We start from the raw sequence: 24,000 nt of genomic DNA on the forward strand, positions 1-24,000 counted from the left end.
CTAAAAATGCTGTCTCTACAGTTGCCTGTTTGACAATAGCCAAATTATTTCACCATTCTCAGCCTGTTTCATTTTCTTTCAAAAGCTAACTTTCGAAAATTCCAAAAATCCTCCCAGGTCAAATTCTATGATCTTAAGAAAGTACTGTTACCAAATCTAGCATTTTATAGTCAGTTTATTCTTGTAGAGGCAACATGACCTAATGACTTGAGTGCTAGACTTTAGTCAAGTCTACATGCATTTATTAAGCACCTACTGTGTGCTGAACACTATGCTGACTGTTAAGGTACAATGAAAGGCAGAAACCAGACCCTGCTTTCAAGGAGCTCACACCCTAATAGGAGAGACAACATGGAAGTAAGATATGTGAAAGATAAGTTGGAAATCACCCTCGAGGAAAGGTACAAAAATGAAGGAGGTTTCTTGCAAAAGGGGGATTTTAGCAGAGACTTGAAGGAAGCCAGGGAAGCTTGGCAGCAGAGATGAAGAGGAAAAGGGCTGTGGGCATGGAGGACCACCAGGGAAAATGCCTGCAGTCCAGAGGTGGAGTGATTAATAACCAGAGATGGTCATTCAAGGAACAGCCAGGAGGCTAGAGTACATGGAGGGAAGAAAGGTGCAAGACAGGAAAGGTAAGAATGGGTCAGACTTTGAAGGACTTTCAAAGCCAAACAGACAAGTTCATATTTGATCTGCTGGAATTTACTGAAGAAGAGGGTGACCTAGTTAAACTTGCATTCAGGATGATCAGTAACAACTGAGTGGATTGCCTGGAGTAGAGTAAGACTTGAGGCAGGGAGACCTGTCTCCGTAATTCAGGTGTGAGGTGATATAGGACCAAGACCAGGGTCAAAGGAGGAAAGAAGGAGTAGAAAGTTTTTTGTTTTTTTTTAAAGAAGTGAGTTTGAATTCTAATGAGATGCTTTCTAGTCATGTGACCTCAGGTAAGCAACCTGGTTGGTGACCTCTAAGTAAGTTCACCTCTCTCAGCCTTCCATGTGTTTATCTGTAAAGTGGAGTAAGACTAGTAACTAAATTAGAGGGCAGCTCTATGAAATCAGAGGCCATAACAAATACAAAGCACTTTTTAAAACATAAGATGCTCTTGTGGTTGTTGATTATTATCATGTTTATTTTAATTAATTGATTGTTTTTAGTGCGCATCCCATTCTCTATCATCTACCATACTCAAGGATTTAAGGAACCTAACATAACAACCTATCTCACTGGGTGTCCCATCAAAGCCCAGGTGCTGGAAGTGGAGCGATTCACCTCGACGACAAGGGTCAGTACACACATGGAATTACACTCCTGTTGGTACATAGCTAATTCACTTACTTGTTTTTATATATATCCAAGAAGATTGTTCCCAGTGGGGTGACTATGCTCTAGAAGCTCAGGTAGCAACCCTTCTGCCATGCTAGTTGAGTAAAGAACCTTTATAAGTTGTTGGCCACCAAAATTCACTTGGCAGTCAGTGCCTTGATGAGAAACCTTTTGAGACTTAGCCAGGTTGGTCTACTGGCTAAGAAACATATATCCTGTCATCTGGTCTACATTCAATTTCTTGCCAGCTTGGTAGGATCTGCCAGAGCTTGCCCTTTGCTTAAGACCCCAGAGTCACTCTATATAATTACAAAGCACAGGATAGGATTTGCATTTTTCTTGGTTTCCTCAAGATTTCAAAGAAAAGCCCACCAAATGCATTAAGGCCTTTCTATTTTCTTTTCTCCTTGTTCCCCAGCTAGGATCAATAGGTCCATTTCTGGTTCCTTGCTTTGTCCCCATGCTATCACCACACAGTGGTAAGATCCCAGAGCATGGAGCAGCAGAACCTGAATTTGAATTTATATAAAATCTAATTTTCCCTCTTTGTAAATTCCTCCTATTTATCATAGTTCTGACCATTAGGACTAGGGATCCCTCTTTCACTTTGACACTTCCTTCAAATTCTTGAAGGAAGTCATTGCATCCCCATGAATTTTCTGTCTTCCATGACAAACATCTCTATTCCTCCCACCAATCTACCTGTAGTATAATCTTAATACCCTTTACCATGCTGATAGCCTTTCAGTGGATGCTCTATAACTTATCAGTATCTTTCTTAAAATGTGGCATCTCCAACTGAACATAACATTCCATTTGTGGTATAACAGAGGCAGATTAAAGAGGAACTCTCACCTTCATATTCCTGGGAGCTCTGTTTCTTTATACAGACCATAATTTAATTATCTTTGTATGACTCATGGCAAAATGCTTTTTTAAATTATTTGCCAATAATAGTTGCTTAATGAATGGTTTTTGAATATGTACATGACAATCTCCATGTGGTTCTCTGCTACATGTTTCCAGAGAACTTTATTCATTAGCATCCTGTCCAAGGTGGAACCAAGGTGGTTTTTCAGGAGCTCACAGGGCTTCATTGCCATTTCACCCTTATGTAAAATTTCAGAGTAGGCACAGCTTGCTTTAAATTAACTACATAGTACGATCTTCTAGGGTAACTTACTTCTTGAAAAGACTTTTTAACTTGAATCTTTCATTTGTGGGCTGAGGGGAGTGGGAGGAATTGGAGAGATAGTTTTGAACAGAAGGATATATGTGTTACCCCTCATGGACTCTAAAGCTCTACCACCTGACTTTACCACTCTAGGCTCCTCAAGGCAGCTCAGTGGGAGAAGAGAAGACCATGGAAGGTCCCCATTTCCATGCTTTCTGTATAATTTCTGGAGGATGAGAAAGAGAGCAGAGCAGTCCCACTTTCTTGTCTGCATCTGGCTCCAACCTCCTGGTTTTATCTCTGCTTCTTCTCATTCACCATTCCTCCCAAGTGTCTGTGTGCTTGATTGACCAAGGACAATTGACTCAATCTCTAGTCTTTTGGTTTTAAGTGACTGCGCTTTCTAGGAATGTATTGTCAAAGGAGCTCAAAACCTGAGAGTCTATTAATGATATACTTGAGGTGATGAGCATGCAGATAACAAATGCCATTATTAGAAAGATCACCTACCTACTTCTGTGAAGTGGGAGGATTGGGCTCGTTTGATAAGAATCACTGAGCAGCTTTCTAAGAAGGAAGACTACTCCCAGCTTGTACATTCTTCAAGTCTGTGATGTGACTGAGTTCCTCATTTTTTAAATGTCATATTTAAATGTTTTACAGTCATCAGTTGGCATCCAGATGCCAGTAACTTTCATATGTCATTGCAGGTACCAAGTATTAATCTTTATACCATTGAATTAACCCATGGTGAATTTACATGGCAAGTCAAAAGGAAATTCAAACATTTTCAAGAGTTTCACAGAGAACTACTGAAGTACAAAGCTTTTATTCGAATACCAATTCCCACCAAAAGGTAAATGTTTCATCTATTTCAGAATTAACTCAAGAAACCTTCCAAATGTTACTCAAGTCATTTGACCTCAATGACACATCTGGGTCCTCATCTGTCAAACGAACATGCTGAGTTCAATAGCTTCTGAAATCCCTTTACACTTTTGATCCTTTATCTTATATTTAGTATTTCCAAATACTTCTTTACTAGCTGTGTGACATTGGGCATATCCCTTTACTTCTCTGTGCCTCAAATTCCTTATTTGTAAAATAAGGGGGTTCCTATCTAATTAGTTCTTTTAAGGTTTTGTTTTTCCCCTTTTCCCCTTAAATTCAGCAGTTCCATTTGGAATGTATCTTAATCCACTGGGGGAAAAACCTTAAAAGAGCTAATTAGAACTTCCTAAAGATGTCGTGTTATAAAAGTATTTTACTGTTGCCTAGTAGTTCAGTTGTGTCTTTGTGTTCTCATGGACCACAGCACGCCAGTACGGTCCTTCGGGTTTTCTTGCCAAAGATACTGGAGTGGCTTGTCATCTCCTTCTCCAGTAGATTAAGACAAACAGAGGTTAAGTGATTTACTCAGGGTCATACAGCTAGTAAGTGTGAGCCCAGATCTGAATGGTGTGTTCTTGCGTATGTTGTGTATGTTTGTGTTGAGATTTAGTGATGCTTTTTGCTTTTCCCTTATAGTAATTTCCTGATAGACCTTAGATGTAAAAAGATAGAGATAGATATAGATATATTTCTGGGAATATGTATCTTTCTCTTTTTTTATTTCATTGTTGTAATTGTAAATATTGTTTTCCTGGTTCTATTGACTTACCTCAGAGCCAGCTCATATGTCTTCCCACGTTTCCCTCATATTCCTTACTTGTTCTCTCCCAATGACATTCCTTTTCTGCATGTGTTTTAAGGCACACATTTCGAAGACAAAATGTCAAAGGAGAGGAACCAAGGGCAATGCCAAGCTTACCTCGGACATCAGAAAATATGGTCCGAGAGGAGCAGTTCTCCAGTAGAAGAGTAAGTCCTTCACCTTCCCTTGTCTCCACTATTTTTGTTCCCAATTAAAACAAATCAAACTCATTCTGAGTTGAATATTGAAACCTTTAACGAGTTCTGTGAAATCTATGTGTCATATATTCTTCCATGTGTTAGTTAATATTTAGGCAGAGAGAGGCGATGTGGCATATTGGATAGAGAGTTGGTCTCAGAGTCATGAAGACTTGGGTACCAGTCCTAGTTCTAGGGTACATCACTTTATGGCCGACTGTCCCAGTTAACTGTCTGAGACTAAACTGTGGAGTAGTTATAGATCTGTGTTAGCAGAGGGACTTTCCCTACTTGAATTTCCCTCTGCCAATAAAATCACAGGTCTGTTTGAAAAGAATTATGTAGTGGTAAACTGATTTGGTGGATAGAGCTTGGAATCAGGGATAACTGGATTCAAATACTGCCTCTGACACTGGCTACCTTTGTAAAAAATGTAAAAAATCCCTTAACCTTCCTGAAATTTAGGCAATCTTCTAGGATATACCTACCAAATTATATATAAGATTGGAGGAAGTTGAGTATATGTAAACTCCATTGTCAAAGGGTAGTAGAGTATCACACATTAAAATAATGGAACAGAAATCTCTGAAAGCTTTAATTTTCCATACTTTAACAAAGGTCCACTGCTTGAGTTAGGACTTCAATAGTAGAGAATTCACAAGTTAATGTCAGTCCTCAAAAACCAATGAAAACCTCCAACTTTTATCATGAGGATTAAAAAATATTTAAATATATGGAAAAGTCATAAGGACCACTTTTTGTGTTCTAGCAGGGAAGAGTTGGTTTGACCAACTTTGCAGTTTTGATTTTGGTTTGAAGCTCTAGAAACCAGTTGTTCCTTAGTAGAACATAAAACTCATTGAGAACAGGGATTGTTTGTTTGATCTTCTTATTCTCAGCACCTAATACAGTGCCTGACACATAGTAGGTACTTAATAAAAAAAAGGTTTGGTGAATAGAATGGACTCTCTTAAGTTTCTTTCAGCCCTAACATGTCTGGTTCCATTTTGTCATTTGTGAGGAAGGTTGGACACACTGGTTCTGTGATCACTATTTTCCCCAATGGTATATGTGAATAACGGTAGATTTGGAAGCAGATTTGATTTTGAAATTAGAGTTGTTCTCCAGTTTTTTCCTGGCCCTGAGACCAATTCTCTGTCTACTATGCCACACTGCTGCTAACATATACAGTATGAACCTGGACAAGTCACTTAAATTCTTGGTCTCTAGTCAACTTTCCAAGACTATCAGTTATAAAGAAGGTGCCAATCTGTGTTTGCTCATCTGAAAGTTCCCTGTAGGGGAATTCAAGTCAACAAACATTTGTTAAGCACTTACTGTGTGCCAGGCACTAAACCAAGATGGAGGGATACAAATGCAGCAAAAAAAGAGATTATCTCTTCCCTCAAGCAGCTTATGTTCTAATGGGAGAAGACAATATTCCTAAAGAATGAAATAACAGGTCCAATCCCTATTCCTGTTTGTTCTCCAAGCTGACTATCTTTAGTTGAATCAAATCAAAGTCTCCAAGTATTTATGGAAGGCCTACTATGTGCCAACCCTTTCTATAGATGCTGAGAAGGACGGAGGAGGATAGAAGGATGATGGTTACCCCCCCCCCCCAAAAAGATGAAAAAATCCTTACCCTCAAGGCTATGATAATCTAGTTGGGGCCTAGAAAATAGAATAGTGGAGAGAATTAAGGAATAATTAAAAACTCAAATAACCCTTCAAGAGAACTATAGAAGATTATTGCCAGATGAAATGCACAAGGCAATAAGTGGCCCCTGGGTTTAGAATCACTATTTTTATGGCTTCCCGTTTTCCTGTCTATTTGCATATTGTAACCGAGGCCTTAATATCTGCATTTCAGAAACAGCTGGAAGATTACTTGACAAAGCTATTGAAAATGCCCATGTACAGAAACTATCATGCCACAGTGAGTACCATGCGGTGATGTGACTTTGAGAATAATATCTTTCACTGGAACATAGAGAATCTGATTTGTGACAGTCTCAGGTCCATGAAGATGCATTCTCCCATATTGCATTGTTTTTATCCACTTCTGGATTGTGCCTTCAGTTCAAAATGGATGAAAATGGAATTGAAAATTGATCTGACATGAGAAACATCTAAATGATGGAGGTAGAATGTTATTGCAATGGATGCAAATTCTCATGGATGTTGGTATTCCTTATAACAATGCAGACTATGATTCCTCCATGCCTTTCCACCCCCTTGTGACTTTTGGCCATTTCTCCCCATAGCAGCATGAGCCTAATGTGCTGGGGGCTCTCCCTCACATCTTTGGAGATGACATAGTTGCTAGTGCCACCCGTTATCCCATGCTCTGCCAACATGACCAGGGGCAGCTAGGTGGTGCAGTGGATAGAGCACCAGTGCAGGAGTCAGGAGGACCTGAGTTCAAATCTCACCGCAGACACTTGATACTCACTAGCTGTGTGACCTTGGGCAAGTCACTTAACCTCACTTGCCTCATCCTGGGTCATCTCCAGTCATCCTGATGAATATCTGGTCACTGGATTCAGATGACTCTGGAGGAGAAGTGAGGTTGGTGACCTGCACAGCCCTCTCTCAAAACAAAGTCAAGTACAAGTCATGTCATCATTTCTCTAATGGCATGGTCTTCTTCGGCAATGAAGGACGAACACACGCAACATGACCTAGCCACTTGCATTTCCAGGCATAGATAGCATTGATAATTTATTCAAGTAGTTATGCATCCTGAAACTCCCCAGATCCCATATGACTACTTGACTTCTTTTGGATACTGAGGCAAATAAATAGCATTTGTTTTGTTTTTCTGTAAATTTCTATATGACTTCTGAGATAAATTGATTTATTTTCAAGTAGTCATGGTCTTTTGTTTTGACATCATAGTAATTTCCATACATTCTTGCTGCCCTCATATACCCCTCTCCAACTTCTCCAACAATGAGCCTTCCTTTTTTTCTGTTTTTAAATTTTTAAAATAATATTTTATTTTTCTCCAGTTACAAATAAAAATAATATTCATTTAAACATTTTTCTGAGTTCCAAATTTTCTCTCTCCTTCCCTTTCCTCTTACCTCCTTGAGATACTGAGCAATTTGATATAGGTTATACATCTTCACTCATGCTGCACATATTACCACCTTAGTCATGTTGTGAAAGAAGATATAGACCCAAAGGGGAAAAAACATGAAAACAACACACAAAGCGAAAAATGGTGTTCTTTGATTTGCCTTCAGACTTCATCAATTCTATCTCTGGGGGTGGATAGCATTTTTCATCATGAGTCCTCTGGAATTGTCTTGGATCACTCTATTACTGAGAAGAGTCAATCATATTTGATTATCACATTGTTACCATGTACAATGTTCTCCTGCTTCTGCTCACTTCAGTTTGCATCAGTTCATATAAGTCTTTCCAGATTTTCTGAAATCCACCTACTCATCATTTCTCATAGCATTCCATACATTCTCATAGCATATTCCATTACAATTATATACCATGATTTGTTCAGTCATTTCCCAATTGATGGGTATCCCCTAAATTGGCAATTCTTTGCCACTGCCAAAAGAGCCGCTATAAATATTTTTGTACAAATAGGTCCTCCCCCCCAACTTTTTTTTTTAAAACTCTTTGAGACACAGACCTGGTAGCAGTATTGCTGTATCAAAGGGCATACACAATTTTATAGCCCTATGGACAAGCCTTCCTTTTTAACAAAGGTTGGGGGAAGGGAGGACATTTAGGTAAAAACCAAACCACATATCGCCTGTGTCTGTACCATACCATATTCCTGAGTCCCTCACTTACCCAGCAAAATCAGGGAGGTTCAGACATGGATTTTTTTCCCCAATGATTTTAAAAGTTTCTTAGAAAACTCAGTTGCCTGGCAGCAATGGCAACATAAGTTCAGTTCAGTAGTGTAACTTTACATTTATTCAATTAACCAACCAACAAGCATTTATTAAGCACCTCTTGTATACCAGGCAGGGTGCTACGTGCCTAAATATTATCACATTTGATCTTCACAACAACCATAGGGAGGAAGGTGCTGTTATCGTTCCCATTTTACAGTTGAGGAAACTGAGACAAACTAAGTGACTGGTCCAGGCTCACATGGCTAGTAAGAGTCAGAGGTTGAATTTAAATTCAAGTCTTCTTGACTCCAGACCCCCACGATATGATGCCACCTGGTGGCAGAGTGTGGTGTTGTATCCTTAAGGACACTGAGTCAGACTTGTAAAATTCCTTTACAATTCACATTGAAAGCCCAAAAGGATTTTATGTAACTGGAGTTTCCTTACAAGGGGTTCTTTCCAACGTCCAAGAATTGTTCTTGTCTTGGCTTACTGTATACCTTTCAATGTTAATTGATGGAATTCTATTAAACTGAAGAAGCATTTATTTATCAATTGCTTTCTACATCCCAGGACACATGCCAGGCTCTGGGGAGATGGAGACAAAAAATGAACCGGACCCTTCCCTGAAGGGGTTTACCCTCTATTGCACTCCACTGTCTCTCAGACCCCTCTCTCTCAGGTCACTGATGTCCCAGGAGATGAGAGAGTCTCTGTTCTGCCTCTGTAATACAACAAATTGACCAAGCTCGAAGACCAACCGACCAATTAGGAACACACTATAACTGTGTTTTCTCAGTACTCTGAGTACCCATGGGAAGTGATTCGCTCCTGACAACTGAGCCATTTCTCTGCCCTGGCTTGTAAATGTCCACAAAATGCAGCCTTCTACTCACTAATTCTCCCTAAATTGTAAACACTGGGTTTTCCTTCTGTGGCAGTAGTTTGCTTCTCTTGTTTTTCCCCTACGACTTCTTATTTCTTACACAAATTATATGTTAAAATAAGTTACCCAAGTAATAATAATTCACATTTCTAGAACACTTTAAAATTTGTAACCTTTGTTCCCTATAATAGAAGGCAGCTGGGAGATATAGTGCATACAGATCAGGAATCAGAAAGACCTGAGTTCCAATCCAGTGTCCTCTTGGGCAGGTTACTTGACCTCTGTCTGCCTCAGCTTATTCTCATCTATAAAATGACAGTAATAAAACCATTGGGCTTCTAGGGTTGTTTTGAGAATCAAACAAGATAATATTTGTGAAGTGTTTTGCAAATCCTAAAATGTTATATAAATGCTAGCTATCATTATTAATAATATTAGCAACTGTAGGGCAGGGAGGTTCAAGTATTATGATGTCATTCTCCTCCTGTACTATATCCTATTTTCCTGCCCCCTCCCCAGTTACTAATCCTCCCCCACCCCAGAATTCTTTTGCATAAATTTTGTACTTATCTGTGTTCATGTTGTTTTCTCCCAATAGAATGTAAGCCCCTTCAGGGTACATGCTCTCATTTTTGTCTTTGCACTCCTAGTGCCTAGCAAAGTGACTAGCTCATAGTACAAATGTTTATTGAAGGAATAAGTGAGAGAATGATGAGGAAAATGATGCTCTGAGAGGTCAAATGGAAACTGGGATAAAAGTGTCTGAGGTCAGATTCAAAGCCAGGTCTTAGGACTCTGTTTTTTTAAAAAAATCAAGTTCTCCCTGCAAGATCCTGATCTTTTAGGCTAGGCTTCCTCTCATATACGTACTCCACACTCACTGATTGTTGGTAATCCACTGGATTTGTGTCTTGATTCCTATAATCAAGAATTGATATTTTTCAGCCAGTTTCAAAAAATGACAATAGTAATTCACTCTCCATTCTTTCATTTTTTTTTTGAAGCTGAATCAGAGCTAGACAGAAGGAAAGGCATTCCTTAGCATCCTCTGCCACTGGAACCCAAAAAGACATGCCAACTTGATAAGTTAGAGGGGGAAGAAAGAGTAGAAATTGGACACTTTTCACATATATGTATAATGTACATATATGTGTATATACACACATGCATATGTGCATATATGTGTGTGTATGTGTGTATATAGCTATACCTGTAGATATAAAAAAAATCTCAAAGCAGAGTCAAAACATTTCCATTGTAAGGCACTTCCTTGCCTGGGAGTTGTGAGAAATATTCTCCATTTAATCATTTAGCTTCTTGGTCTCAAATTTCTTATCTCAAGCAAGGGCAATGATATTGGGACTTTTAGATCAAAGGAACCATCTGGTCAATGAACAGAGCTCAATTTTCTTCTGTTTCAAAGGGTTTATAATTTTAACTGTGTGGGGGTAAACATGGTGTTAACATATCAATGAACCCTGCTGAAAAACAAAAACTAGAATAAAAGAACTGCCATCAGTCTGAGTTTCTTTCTTAGATGAAGCTGCTCTTTGAAGCTCAGTTATGCATTTAGAGCCAGAAGGGACTTAAGAGCTCAGTTTGTAGATGAAGAAACTGAGGCAGAGAGTGATTAAATGACTTGTCCAAGGTTATACAACTAATATAAGTGTCTGAGACAGGATTTGAACTTAGGTCTTTTTATTCCCAGTCCAGTGCTCTGTCCACTACAATAGTAGAAAAGTGGGGATTTGAACCCAAGTCTGTGAGCCTAAATCTTGAACTTTCTCCACTGCACTTTGTCTACTTCAGCTAGAGTCAGTGAGTCAGTCCATACATATTTATTAAATGTTAGGTGCTGTCCAGAGTGCTGAAGGCAAAGACAATCCTTGCCCTCAAGGAGTTCCCAGTCTAGTGAAGGAGACAACATATACAAGGAAGCTAAACAGGTAGGAGGACAGGGTCCATGGAATAAGAGCATAATGAAGTCTTGCCATTGGGACTCTTGAGGATTCACCTTGTCCAATCAGAGGGGCCCAGGGAGTACTGGGGAGGTGTGATGCCATTTTGCAGGATGATGAGTTTCTATAGACCATGATGTAGTCTAGGAGAGCAATGGGGAATTTCTGGTGGGAAGTAAAGTTGTGTTAAAGTTTTACTTCCAGAGTTAAGATGACTCATTTCTATGGGCCTACCTCACTCAATCATCTAATATTATTCTTGTGTCTTCAAATTTTTATTTCTTTTGAATCAGCCCCCTTTGACTTTTCTCTGAAATTTTGTTGCTGGTGAGAGGAGAAGAATAATAATTTTCTCAGTATCCCTCTCTTTTAATATCAAAGAAGACTGGTGACTATATCTTGTTCTTGTGTGCCTGGTCTTCATGCACAGCACAGACGCAAAACAAGTTATGATAGAAAGAGCCAGAGACTTAGGAGACTTGGAAAGGTGTGGGTTCAAATCCCAGCTTTGTTGGTTATGAGCTGTGGGACTGTGGATAAATAGCCTAAGTCCTCTGTTTCCCCATCTCAAAAATGGCAATAATGATAGGTGTTGCAAGGAAGACATTTTTTTAAACCTGAGAGTATAATAGAAATGGTTGTGTTGTGTCATTTTTCAGTCATTTTTTGACTCTTCATGACCCCATTTAGTGTTTTCTTGGCAAAGATACTGAAATGGTTTGCTATTTCCTACTCCAGCTTATTTTACAGATGAGGAAACTGAGACAAACAGGGCAAAGTAACTTGCCCAGGGTCACAAGGCTAGTAAGTGCCTGAAGCTGAATTTGAACTTAGGAAGAGGCACCCTCCTGACTCAGGGGTCTTGGGACTTGGCTTTGCAGTCTCTCCATTCAGAGCATCCTTCTGTTTTCTGCATTGGCCATCTAGAATTTGAGTCTTGGTAAATACATTTGAATTCTTCACCTTCAAGTGCTGTTTGTATTTGAAGTGTATTTGAAGGAGTATTTGTATTGGTTGGAAAGTCCCACCTCTGACACTGGTTGTGGGGTAGAATCTTGAGCAAAATACTTCACTTCTGCATGTTTCAGTTTTCTCGTATGTAAAATGAAGATACCAGTACCAATAATGTCTGCTTTGTTGGGCTGTTGTGAGTCTCAAATGAAGTAATGGATGAGTATGAAGCCCTTACAACATCACAGATCTAGAGCCAGAAATGACTTTCCTTAGTAACGTTGCACTATTCTCATTTTGCAGATGAGGAAACTGAGACCCAAAAAGGTCACATGATTTGCCGAAGGTCACACAGATATTAAGTGAAAAAGGCAGGATTTAAAGCCTTTAAAGGCTTTTAAAGCCTTCCTACTGTGCTGTGCTTTAAACTTGTAAAGAACTAGAGAGATCAGTCATCAAACGATAGTTATTCGCCTCTTTCTGTCTTAGGCAGTTCATTCCATTTGGGGATAACTCATATGATTAACAAGTTGTTTTTCCTGATCTCAAGCCTAAATCTGCTTTTCTGCAACTTTGACCCTTGCTTTTAGTTCTGCAGAATAATTTCAATTCCTCTTCCTCAAACAGCTCCTTAAATCCTCCAGGAAGCCTGTTCTGTCCTTGCTGCATCTTCTCCAAGCTAATCACCCCAACTCCCTTCCATGGAATTGCCTACCAAAGTCCTACCTCACCTGTGGTGCCCAGAACTGAGCACAGTCTTCCAGACTGGTCCGATCTTCCCTTTGAAGCCCCTTCCAATTTATTCTGCCTATACCTTATTTGTTTGCATGTTGTCTCCTCATTAGACTGTAAGGTCCTTGAGGACAGGGACTTTCTTTTGCCTTCCGTTGTAACCGCAGCATTTAGCACAGTGCAGCCACAGAGAGAAGATGCTTAATAAATGCTAGTTAACTGAATACAGAGGACTTATTTCTTTATTCCTCAAAGTTAGGCATATTGACACATAAATTCCTACTTCTGGCTATTTGGCTAGTCAGAGGAGACAGTTGCCATTGGCAATTTTATGTTTATTTTCCAAAATGAGAGACAGCATGATATCATGAATGGTGTGACTGCCACAGAGTCTGGAAGACCTGGCTTCACTTAACTCTCAGGTTACTGTCTAAGACTCTAAATTGCAGAGTAGGTGTTGATCTGTATGGACAGAGGGAGTTTTCTCCTTGACTCATCCCTACCCTAAAGAAATCAAAGCTACAAATACAGCATCTAAAAACTAGTTCCTAAAAATAATACTTTGTGAAATTTTTCAGGGGATATCTTCTTTTGACACACACAAAAAAAGACATCTCCAAATGGGAAGAATGTACATGGTTTGAACTGAATTACCCTTTGTTGTTGCTTTAGTTGTTTCTTAGTCATGTCTGACTTCCCGTGACCCCTTTGGGGGTTTTCTTGGCAAAGAAACTGGAGTAGTGTGCCATTTCTTTCTTCATTGGTTTGACCTCCCTTTTAATATTTGCTTCCTTTTTTCCCCATTCACACACCCCATTACCAGGCATAAGTTAGCTGACATTCACATGTGTCCTTTGTATTTTGCTGGGTGTGGCTTTTCTCATCTGTTTCTGGGGAGACATTGAGCGCAGGTTTCTTATTTGAAAACTTGTGACTAGAGACCATGAGTGTGAAGACTCCTCACAGCTAATCCCTTGCAGAAGATGTTTTAAAATCAAAGAGCATTCTCCGAATAGAATAGAAAATGGATGCTGACACATTTGTAACAATGATGATGGTATTTTTTCCATAATAGTTTTGTCTACTTCTGTGATAATGTTAAACGTGAAATAATATTAGGAAAGCACCTTGTCATGAACTCGTTGCAATTTAACCCCACCCAACAGAGACAAAGAACAGAGTGGTGATAGTAATGACAATAACTCACCTCTACATAGTTCTTTTTTAATTTATGGAATAAAACAAGCATTTCTATGACAGTACGATAAAAAAGATGATTGCTCATGAAACTGTAATCTACTGCTCTACATAGTTCTTCAAGACCTTTCTCACAACTTTGTAGGAAGATAAGTAGCTCAAGTACGATTGTCCCCATTTTAAAAATGGGGAAACTGAGGTTTGAGTTACGTGACTTTCTCAAAGCCTCACAGCTACTAAGGGTTGGGATACTGGGATTCAAATTCAGGTCTTTTCATTCTAATTCATGTGCTGCATCCACCGTGTGGCTTTTCACTATCTGTACACATTCATTACTTACTCTGCAGATAAAATCTGTTGTGAAAACTGACCTTGAGAGGAAAATGAGTGTCACAAAAAATTACATCTTCCTTACACACATATTGTGTCATGTGTATATTACAGAGAAATTTGTCCACAGAGTTGGAAAGTGGTCCCTAAAATTAAAACTGGTATAATTTACTATTGGGTGCTAAAGAAAAAAATCAATAAAAAGGGTGGCCACTTAGGAAGAGATGTATATATTATCCATTGAAACACCTGGGCTGAGGCTCACTGCATATTTTTCCTATGAGTTCTTGCTGTGATTAGTTTACAGCCATATTGTTAGAGCTCTTCTCTTCTTAAGCCAGTATTGTGGAGCCTGGTGTAAGCAACTTCAGGGATGCTTGTTAAAGCTCGACCATTGTTGACTGAGTCATAAAATGTGGCTTCTTGGTCCCTTTGCAGACAGAGTTCCTTGATGTGAGTCAGCTGTCCTTCATCCATGACTTGGGACCAAAAGGCATGTAAGTTCAAGTTGGTGATAGTTTAAATGAATCATGGGACATTGGTCAGCGTCACAGTTGGACTTCTCTGGCATGGGAACTGTACTGGAGTATGATGTCCTCATGTGGCCAGATGTTGACCAGATGTTTCTCTTCTCCCCCTCAACCCTCCTCCCTCACCGCAGATTATAGAAACTGTGGGAAATTATCTGACAGGAACCCGCCCATCACGCTGCTGTGAACAGCTGTAGCAGGCCCTCCACCCTCCCCTCCAAAGTGTGCTTGGTGCCGAGATTTCCTTTTTTTAATCCCAGAGTACACTGCAAGCTGTTGGTTGCAGCTGGACAGTGTGGGTGGGTTGGGGGAGTGGGGGAAGGGTGAGGGTTGGATTGAAATACAGCAAATAAGAGTCCTTTCTTTTTGGGGATCCTACAAGAGGATCCTCTCCGTGGGCTAGGTATTTGAAAGTCATTTTTGTGTACGTAGTATAGACTAGAAAAAGGACGATCTATTTCTCCAACTTTTAATCTCTTGTACTGGGAGAATATCTTGTTATAAAGAGTTTGGCTTTGCTAAGTGTATGTGTGTGTGTGTGTGTGTGTGTGTGTGTGTGTGTGTGTGTGTGTGTGTGTGTGTGTGTGTGTGTGTATGTGTTTCCCTTGAGACCAGTTTTATGCATCTTTTGCTACTAACTTTTCTGTTTGACCTATGTTCAGGAGTCAGAAGGTTTAGAACAGGGAGAACCCTTAGGGATTATCTACTCCCCAGTCCTTTTATATCTTGTAGTAGCTTTATAGGAATCACAAGAATCACTCTCCCTGGTGGTGCCACAGTGCCTAGAGAACCGAGTTTGGAATCAGGAAGACCTGAGGTTCAGTCCAACCTCAGACGCCACCAGCTGTGGCTAGTCACCTAACCATTGCTTCGATTTCCTCATCTGTAAAGTGGGGATAATAATAGCACCTTATCTCCCAGAGTTATTATCAGCATTGAGAGAGACATTTGCAAAGTGCTTTGCAAACTTCAAAGCTCTATTTAAAGTTATATGATTGGTGTTAATAAGACATAACCCAGCATTCAGGTCAAGTACAAAACAATCTAAGAGGGACATCGAGGAAAAGAAACCAAGCCTCTCCAAGTCTAAATTGTCAGGCCAGATTGACCTTAGTGACAAATTAAAGTACACTGATCCATTTAACATTTCTTTTGTGATAAAAGGAAGTTTGCCAGAGTGGATAGAACGATGGACTTCAAGGTGGTGGTGGTGGTAATAATATTAACATGAATAGCGTTTATATAGCACTTCAAGGTTTGCAAAACACTTGAAAAATATTATGTCATTTAATATTCACATCAACCCTGGGAAGTTAGTGTTATTATTCCCATTTTACAAATGAGGAAACTGAAGCAGGCACTGGTTAGATGACTTGCCAAGAGTCACATAGCTAGATAGCATGTGAGGCAGTATTTGAACCGTGACTTCTGGTCCCATGCCTAGTGCTCTATCTACTTTACCACCTTGTATCCCATGCAGGAAGACCTAGGTTCTCACCTCAGACGTTACTCAGATGAGTGATCTTGGGTAAATCACTTCCCTTTCTCTGAGACTCAGTTTAAAATGGGGATAGTAACACCTGTAGAACCTCCTTCACAAGGTTGTTAGGAAGCACCAATAAGGTGATGTATAAGTGTAACTCTTTGACAACTTCAAATTCATGATGAAATTTATAAATGTAAATTATTGGAATTATTTCAGAGAGGGCATGATAATGAAAAGATCTGGAGGACACCGAATACCAGGTCTGAACTGCTGTGGCCATGGAAGAGCCTGCTATAGATGGTCCAAGAGGTAAGCTCTGGGAGCTCTTCTATGTTTTGATAAATGGACCCTTCCATCTTGATTGGGGTAGAGCCTGTCTATGTCCTGCCATCAAACCTCCATAGAAGAACTATGCCATACGCTTCAGGCTTTCCTTTAGGCCTTGCCATTTTTCTCATATTGGCATTTAATTTAATATAGTCTTTGCAGATATGTCTGACAATAAAATTGATTTAGAAACAGATATTTTAGAATGTAAATAATGGCAAAAACCCCAATTCAAGCAGACACTTAGGTGTATTCAAGTTGATACTCATTTCTTATTTGGGTTCCTTTTATTGTTGAAAATTATGATTGCATACCAGCAGTATTTTCAAAAGACCTTTTCATAGGTGTTGAGTTTTTGAAAGATGAAACCAGGGTTGGCTTTAGTTCCTGGCTCTTCCCCTTACTTTTATTGGGGCCTCAGTTTCTACATCTGTGAAATGAGGGATTTCAACTAGATGGCCTCTGAGGTCTCTTCCGCCTCTTAGTCAAGGAAACAGCCAGCCAGTCTTTATCCAGCTCTTACTACATGCCAGGCACTGTGCTTCGTGCTGGGCATCCAACTGTTTTGTTGTTCAGTCATCCAGTCCTGTCTGACTCAATTATACACAGAAAGAAAAATGGTACCTGTGCTCAAAGAACTGACATTCTAGTGGGGGAAGAGAACACATAAAAGGGAGATTAAAGGAGGAGAGGGAGGTGGTGGGTGTGGTAGAGAGAGTCTGGAGGGGATCCTGGAGAGAAGTGAGAAATGACTACCCCAAGCCCCCTCCATGGAGGGTCTTGGAGGAGCCCTCCAATCAGATGTTCCTATGTAAATAAAAGCTATGATCCCATGAAACAAGTTTCCTCATGAATATTCCTACTTTGCTGTCTTGAAATTTATATCTGAAACCATTGATATGTTGGCAGCCTTCTCTATCAACCTACTCATAGCTTTTCATAGCATAATCCCAAGCAAAAGAGCCATTTGGACAGTCATCATGTCACGATCCTCTATTTTCTCAAACACATTGTTGGGTTCTTACAATGCTTTCCATCCTAGTCACAAGAAGTCACACTAGAGAGATGCACTTGTTACATGTTGAATATAAGCTCTTTGAGGGCAGGGAATAGTTTTCCTTTTTTGTCTTCATGTCTCTGATACATAGGAAAAGCTTAGTTTAAAAAAATAATAATGGCAGTGAATTGAAATGTTTATCTAATTGACTTAAAATGAATTTTTAGGAAAATATTACCCTGGAAGATTTAAGTCTAGCTTCACATGAACTAATTTATGGGGAAAATGAAATTACTTTAAAAATGTTCTCACCATTCCTATGTATAGATGACTGCCGGCCTCAATGACATTGCTCAAGAGCCCCTGCTGATTTAATTATCCAAGGGAAGGAATGTGCCTTCACTTTAACATAAACAGCAACAACATTTTCCAAGTTGATTGGAGCCACAGTTCCGTATTATTAAACATTTCCTGAGTGTGCTTTATAAATTAAGAATAACAAGAATATCAAATGGGGAGAATGATGGTGTCTTCCGGGCGGATTCAGGGAGAACATTTCCCATACAACAGATGGTTTAGTTGGCAAAGGCATGAGTCACTTTGAAAATTATCTGACACCTGGCGGTGACCACCCCTTTATTGTGCTGCTCATAATAACCCTCCTGGGCCCTTAGTCTTTATTCTTAGAATGGCCATAAACCAAGAAGAAAGAAACGCAAACCAGTTAGTAAATTTTCAAACAGAATGATAGAATTTTAGTGTAGCAAGGGATATCAGAGGCTCCCAGGGTGTCTCACTTTCCCTGCCAATAGCCGTGGCACCATTTTATGTATACTTATAGTGTATATGGTTTTATTATATGTTAAATTTTATATGTATATTATGTATGTTACATTATATATCCATATTAGATTACACATGTATACATGTGCATTATATATACATATGACATTATATATACCACATTATTACATACATTATATATACACACACACATATCAATATGTTATAGAGAGAATTTAGTATGTCCGATGGATTCTTGGGCCTTTGTTGCTTTGTACAATGGAGTCTGGCATGATGGAAAAAGGCAAATGCTTAATACCCAATGTAAACTCTTTAAGGGCAGGAAGAGTTTCATTTCTGTCAGTTTTTGTCTTCAGTACCTCTCAAGGTGCCTGGCACATAGTTGGGTGGTTGGTTGTTGTCTTTTGTCCAAAATGGCATCACTATGCTGGAGGCAAGTTATAGCGTTACCAGTATGAGGTTGGAATGCTCTACCATAGGTCAGGCACAAATAGTCCATGTGAATATTTGAGGTGGATTCTTTAAATTTGTACATCTCACATTTCTTTGGAGTTACTTCAATTCTACTTTGTGCTTGGCACACAGTAGGTGCATAATAAATGCACTGACACTGACTGTACCTCATCTATCCCATCCCTGAATGCTTAGCTTCGGAGAGTTTGTATTTTGTGATATGTGCCATACTTTACTCAAGAGTCCTTGTTAATAGTGCACACTGTCTTAAAATCATTATTCTGAAATTATTTTATGTATATGTGAGAGTTGGTATGACATAATAGATCGAGAATATCAGTCTCAGAGCCAGAAAGCTCTGGGTTCAAATCACCCCTCTGATATCTACTGGCTTTGTGAACCTGAGCAAGTGACTTAACCCCTGGGTGGTTCTTTAAGACTATGTTATAGAGAAAATGTCAGCCTGCATCAATAGACGGAATTTCCTCATCTAGGAGTTTCCTGTACCAATGATGGTTATTCAATGAATAAATGAGAATGTCTTGTACAACTTTGTGGGAAGATTTGTCCACACCAGGAACCACCTAGTTCCCCAAGTAGCCCATTCATTATAACTATCATGGTAACTCGGAGACGAGTTACCAAAAACTTTTATCTTATAACCACCTACCCTCCTCTCACCTCCCTCATCTTTTATCCAATTATGAACCTTGCTTTCACATGTAAAGAGGCAAGAAGCAAGCATTTATTAAGCTCTTACTGTATGCCATGCATTGTGCTAAGCTTTGGGGTTATACAAATAGCAAGCAAAAAGAAAGAATCCTGACCTCAAGTAACTTCCACATAAATAGGGGTAGAGATAACCTAAGAGGAAAAGCAAGGGAATGGGGCATGGTGGTCAAAAGTATAGCACGTTCACAATCCCATCATCCTGTTTTGAGCTATTTCAGAGTTTCACCTCCTCTCTCCTTTCTCTCAAAAACAAACAAGCTAAACGAGATATACTCTGCATGTCTTAATCTCAGGGAATGAAAACACGCCAGAAGCCATCTTGTCCTGTCTGTAACTGACCTAGAATCCCCACTATAGCATACCTGACCAGTGGTCATCCAGCCTTATCTTGAACACTTCCATTGAGGAAGAAATCAACCACCTCTCTAGACAGTTCATTCCATTTGTGAATAGCATCCACTTGTAGTCTTTTTATTGTCAATGACATCAAGTCTAACTCCCTCTTTGCACCTTCCACCCTGTATTTGTAGCTCTAGGGTCAACAGAACAAGTTTATTCTTTCTTATACATGAAAGTCCTTGGTCTAGTATAGTAACTGTCAAAAATGAGACGTGTTGGTGTGGCATGACTTCTTATAGAAGAAGTCATGATGGCTTATTTTAAGTGCTGCTTCATATTCAGAATATTCACCAGGGGATGCCCTTAATAAAATCTTCTTGAATTTTGGCAGGATCAAAGTCAGGCCCACTGGTCTCCTGTTTGGAGACTCCTAGGCTCTCTGGTCTACTGTTTGGAGACTCCTAGGCTCTCTGGTCTACTGTTTGGAGACTCCCAGGCCCACTGGCCTGCTGACTTGGAGATGTCTCTTTTTAGAAAACTAGGACATCTGCCCTTCTCCAATACTGGGCTACCTCTCCCATTCTCCATAGTCTTCCAGAGATTATTCATAGGGATTCAACCATCACATCTGCCAGTGCTGTCAGTACCCAGGGATGTGGTTCATCTGGGCCTGGTGCCTGGAATGCACCAAGGCCAGCAAAGTGAGGAATTTATAAACTCTACATTTGTGTTAGATATCAGTTCCTTCCTAGTTATTTTTGTTATCTCCAGCCCAAAGATCCTTCTCCATGACAGAGAAAACAGAAGGAAATAGAGAACTGCAAAGCTCTGCTTTGCCTTGTTATTGTTTCATCACTCCCAAGCAGCTTCCCTGTCTATTCATCTTTTTGTTCCATTTTTTTCCCCAATAAAGCTAAAAATTGTTTTCCTTAGCCTTACTCTCCAAAGTCAGTTTATTCTTTACATTGCCCTCCTGCTTTTATATGCATAATCCATTATCTGGATTTATTTCCCTCTTCTATACATGTCCCCCCCTTCCCTGAATGTGAAATATGTGTGTTGTCAAACATTTTAAGAACCAAGCGTTGGGGAAACAGAAAGGGCAAAAACAGGTCTTGTCTTCAGGGAGCTCACAGTCTTGTGGGAATGGGAGATAAGCAAGCAGCTAGGTGGCTCAGTGTATAGAATGTTGGGCCTGGAGCCAGGAAGACCTGAGCTCAAATGTGACCTCAGATATTTATTAGCTGTGTGACCCTGGGCAAGTCACTTAACCTGGTTTGCCTCAGTTTCCTCATCTGTAAAATGAGCTGGAGAAGGAAATGACAACCATTCCAGCGTCCTTGCCAAGAAAACCCCATAGACAATATTGGCATGCTATGCTCCATGGGTTCATGAAGAGTCATCATGCCTACAATTACATAAAAACCAGGTATTGGCAGGATACATGGGACATAATCACTGAGGGAAGCAACTAAGATTAAGGGGGCCCAGGAAAGCCATCTTTTAGAAGGCTGAATTTTAGCTGAGATTTGAAAGAAGTCATGGGAGCCAAAAGGTGAAAGGGAGAAGGGAAAGAAACCTAGACACGGTATGGGGAGAGATGGTGAAAATGAGAGAAATTGAGAGATGGAGTGTCTTGTTTGAGGAACAGCAAGGTGGCCAAAATCACTGGATCATAGAGTATGTGGTGGGAACTAAGCTGTAAAAAAGAAGACTGGAAAGGTCAAATGAGTCAGGTTATCAGGGGATTCCCAGGGCATTCATCAGTCAACAAGGATTCATTAAGCACTTATTCTGTGGCACTGTGCTAGGCACTAGGGAGTACACATTCCCAGAATTAAACAGTCCTTGCATATGTTCAACATTTAGCAAGTGTTTCTTTTGAAAGACTTACTATATACTCTACATACTATAGACTCTTCTATTTAGTTTTTAAAGTCTCTGGCCACCTGATCCCACCCTATTGTTCCAGTCTCATTGAACACTTTTACTCCCCGTCCTGAATGCTGTGATTCGGCCATACTGACCTTCTCTCTGCTCCTCCATGTCCAGAGATGGTGCCTTTCCTCTGGCCATCCCCTTGAGGGGAAGAAGGTACTCATCTTTCCCCTTGTGCCTCAGAGAATCTCTTTCTTCCTTCAAGATGCAACTCAGATACCGATTTCTAGTGCCCACCCTCCCTCCCAGACTACCTTGTATTTAAATGAATTTGTGTTTATTCACTTAGCATTTATCAAAAGTCGTTTATTTCTCTTTCTGTCCAGGTGGTCTGTAGTACACTCCATTGACAATAGCACTTTGGTCCCTGCCACAGTTAATGCTACCATGCTCCTCCCTCTTTCTTCCTAGATTTCTTCATTTCAGTAAATCTTCCTACTATATGGTGTTATTTCCACCCCTGAACACTTTTTACTGTCCTATTCCTTTGACATAAAGTATACCCCTCCAGAGCCATGGGTCTTATTCCACTAATTCTGAGTGATACCTACGAGGTGCTTTTTGCTTCATTGAGATAATGAGTGTAGCTCATGGTACTTGTAACTGAATATTTACGTATAGACGTAATTCTGCCATGTCTTTTATTTTATGCTCTTTTCCTGACTTTTGCTTCCTGAGATCTTCTGGATATCTATGGCTTTTTTGGATATCTATTTGCACATGATAGCCATGTTCTGTGATGTCCAGCTTGTTGAAATGGAGTTGTCTCAGTTTTCTTTCCTTTTCAGATTAGATTTATAAGATTCTAGGTAAATAGGTAGCTAGGTGGTACAGCAGATAGACTGAACTGAGAGTAGGAAAGACCTGAGTTCAAGTTTAGTCTCAGTTATTTACTAGCTTTGTGGCCCTGAGTAAATCATTTAACTTGTTTCTTAGTTTCCTCATCTGTAAAAAGTAGATAATTAAAACACTCCTCATCCAGGGTTATCATGAGAATAAAATGAGGTAGTATTTGTAATATTTTTAAATCCAGTTATTATTATCATTTATATTATGTTATATTATTTATTATCCCTTGTTAGGTACACCCCACTCCTAGTTAGGAAGCTATTAATTTGTCATTTAAACTGTAATCCTCCAAATCCAAGTCCTGGTATGGGACCCCATCTCCTTAAATGTCATGTTCATTTCCACAGTCTACTGGCTTTTCTCAAGTGCTGACCTTTGAATGACAGCAGTTATAGAAACCAGTTGTCCGCCCTGAAGAGTTTTCCTCAGTTTCTTGTCCAAGACTTCTTACTCCATATTCTTTTTGCCACCTCACCCCCACCTTCCACATGAATCAGAAATGGGAAGTGGGAAGCAATCATCTAGTTCAACAGGTCTTTGGAAATTCTTTGTCACCCCCTGGGCACATTCCGTGGGAAGGTCTCTCTCTGTTTGTATCAGGTCAACAAATAGTTACCTCTGCTGACCTGTGCAGGATGAGCTCTCTTCACCTGAAACTATGTGTTTATTATCATCATCACCGTGGAATGACCAGCAGCTGCTCCCTCTCATGGTCTAGCTCCATCCTTCCTTCCTCTCTCATCACCAAGGGCCACCTGTGGGTCAAGTGCTCATTGATCAAGAATGACTTACTTGTAGTTTTGCCTACAACATGGGGGATGGATTAAAATCAGAGAACTGCAGTATCAAAGGGTATCCTCATTAGTCGTTTCATCCAGCCTTTCCCATTGCATTAGTCTAAGCTGCATCATCCCTGACAAATGGTCATCTGGCTAGAGTTTATAGATGTCCAGTGACAGAGATGTACTACTTGCGCTGCTCCTTGAGGTAGCGCATTCCATTTTTGTAGCCTTATCCCTTTTATATATGTGGATAACATATGTGTGTTTACACACACATATGTATATATACATAACACACATTATATATTTACACTGGCCCTGGAATCAAGAAGATCTGAGTCAAAATTCAGCCTCAAACACTTACTTAGCTATGCAACCCTGGGCAAGTCTCCCTCTGTCTGCCACAGTTTCCTCAACTTTAAAGAGGGAGAAATAATAGTACCTACCTCC

At 39.8% G+C, this 24,000-nt stretch overlaps 1 protein-coding gene across 3 annotated transcripts in view; it reads left to right on the forward strand.

Annotated features, from left to right (window-relative positions):
* Positions 1–24,000, forward strand: part of PLD1 (phospholipase D1) — a 264,330-nt gene that overhangs the window by 133,089 nt on the left and 107,241 nt on the right. For all 3 annotated transcript variants that reach the window (XM_072618471.1, XM_072618470.1, XM_072618472.1), the window contains 6 exons: positions 1,158–1,285; positions 3,211–3,356; positions 4,252–4,360; positions 6,264–6,329; positions 14,752–14,810; positions 16,546–16,638. In XM_072618471.1, the coding sequence (XP_072474572.1) occupies positions 1,158–1,285; positions 3,211–3,356; positions 4,252–4,360; positions 6,264–6,329; positions 14,752–14,810; positions 16,546–16,638 (601 nt within the window). The remainder of the gene's footprint in view (positions 1–1,157; positions 1,286–3,210; positions 3,357–4,251; positions 4,361–6,263; positions 6,330–14,751; positions 14,811–16,545; positions 16,639–24,000) is intronic.

This window comes from Notamacropus eugenii, chromosome 6, assembly GCF_028372415.1.
Source record: "Notamacropus eugenii isolate mMacEug1 chromosome 6, mMacEug1.pri_v2, whole genome shotgun sequence".
NCBI lineage: Eukaryota > Metazoa > Chordata > Mammalia > Diprotodontia > Macropodidae > Notamacropus > Notamacropus eugenii.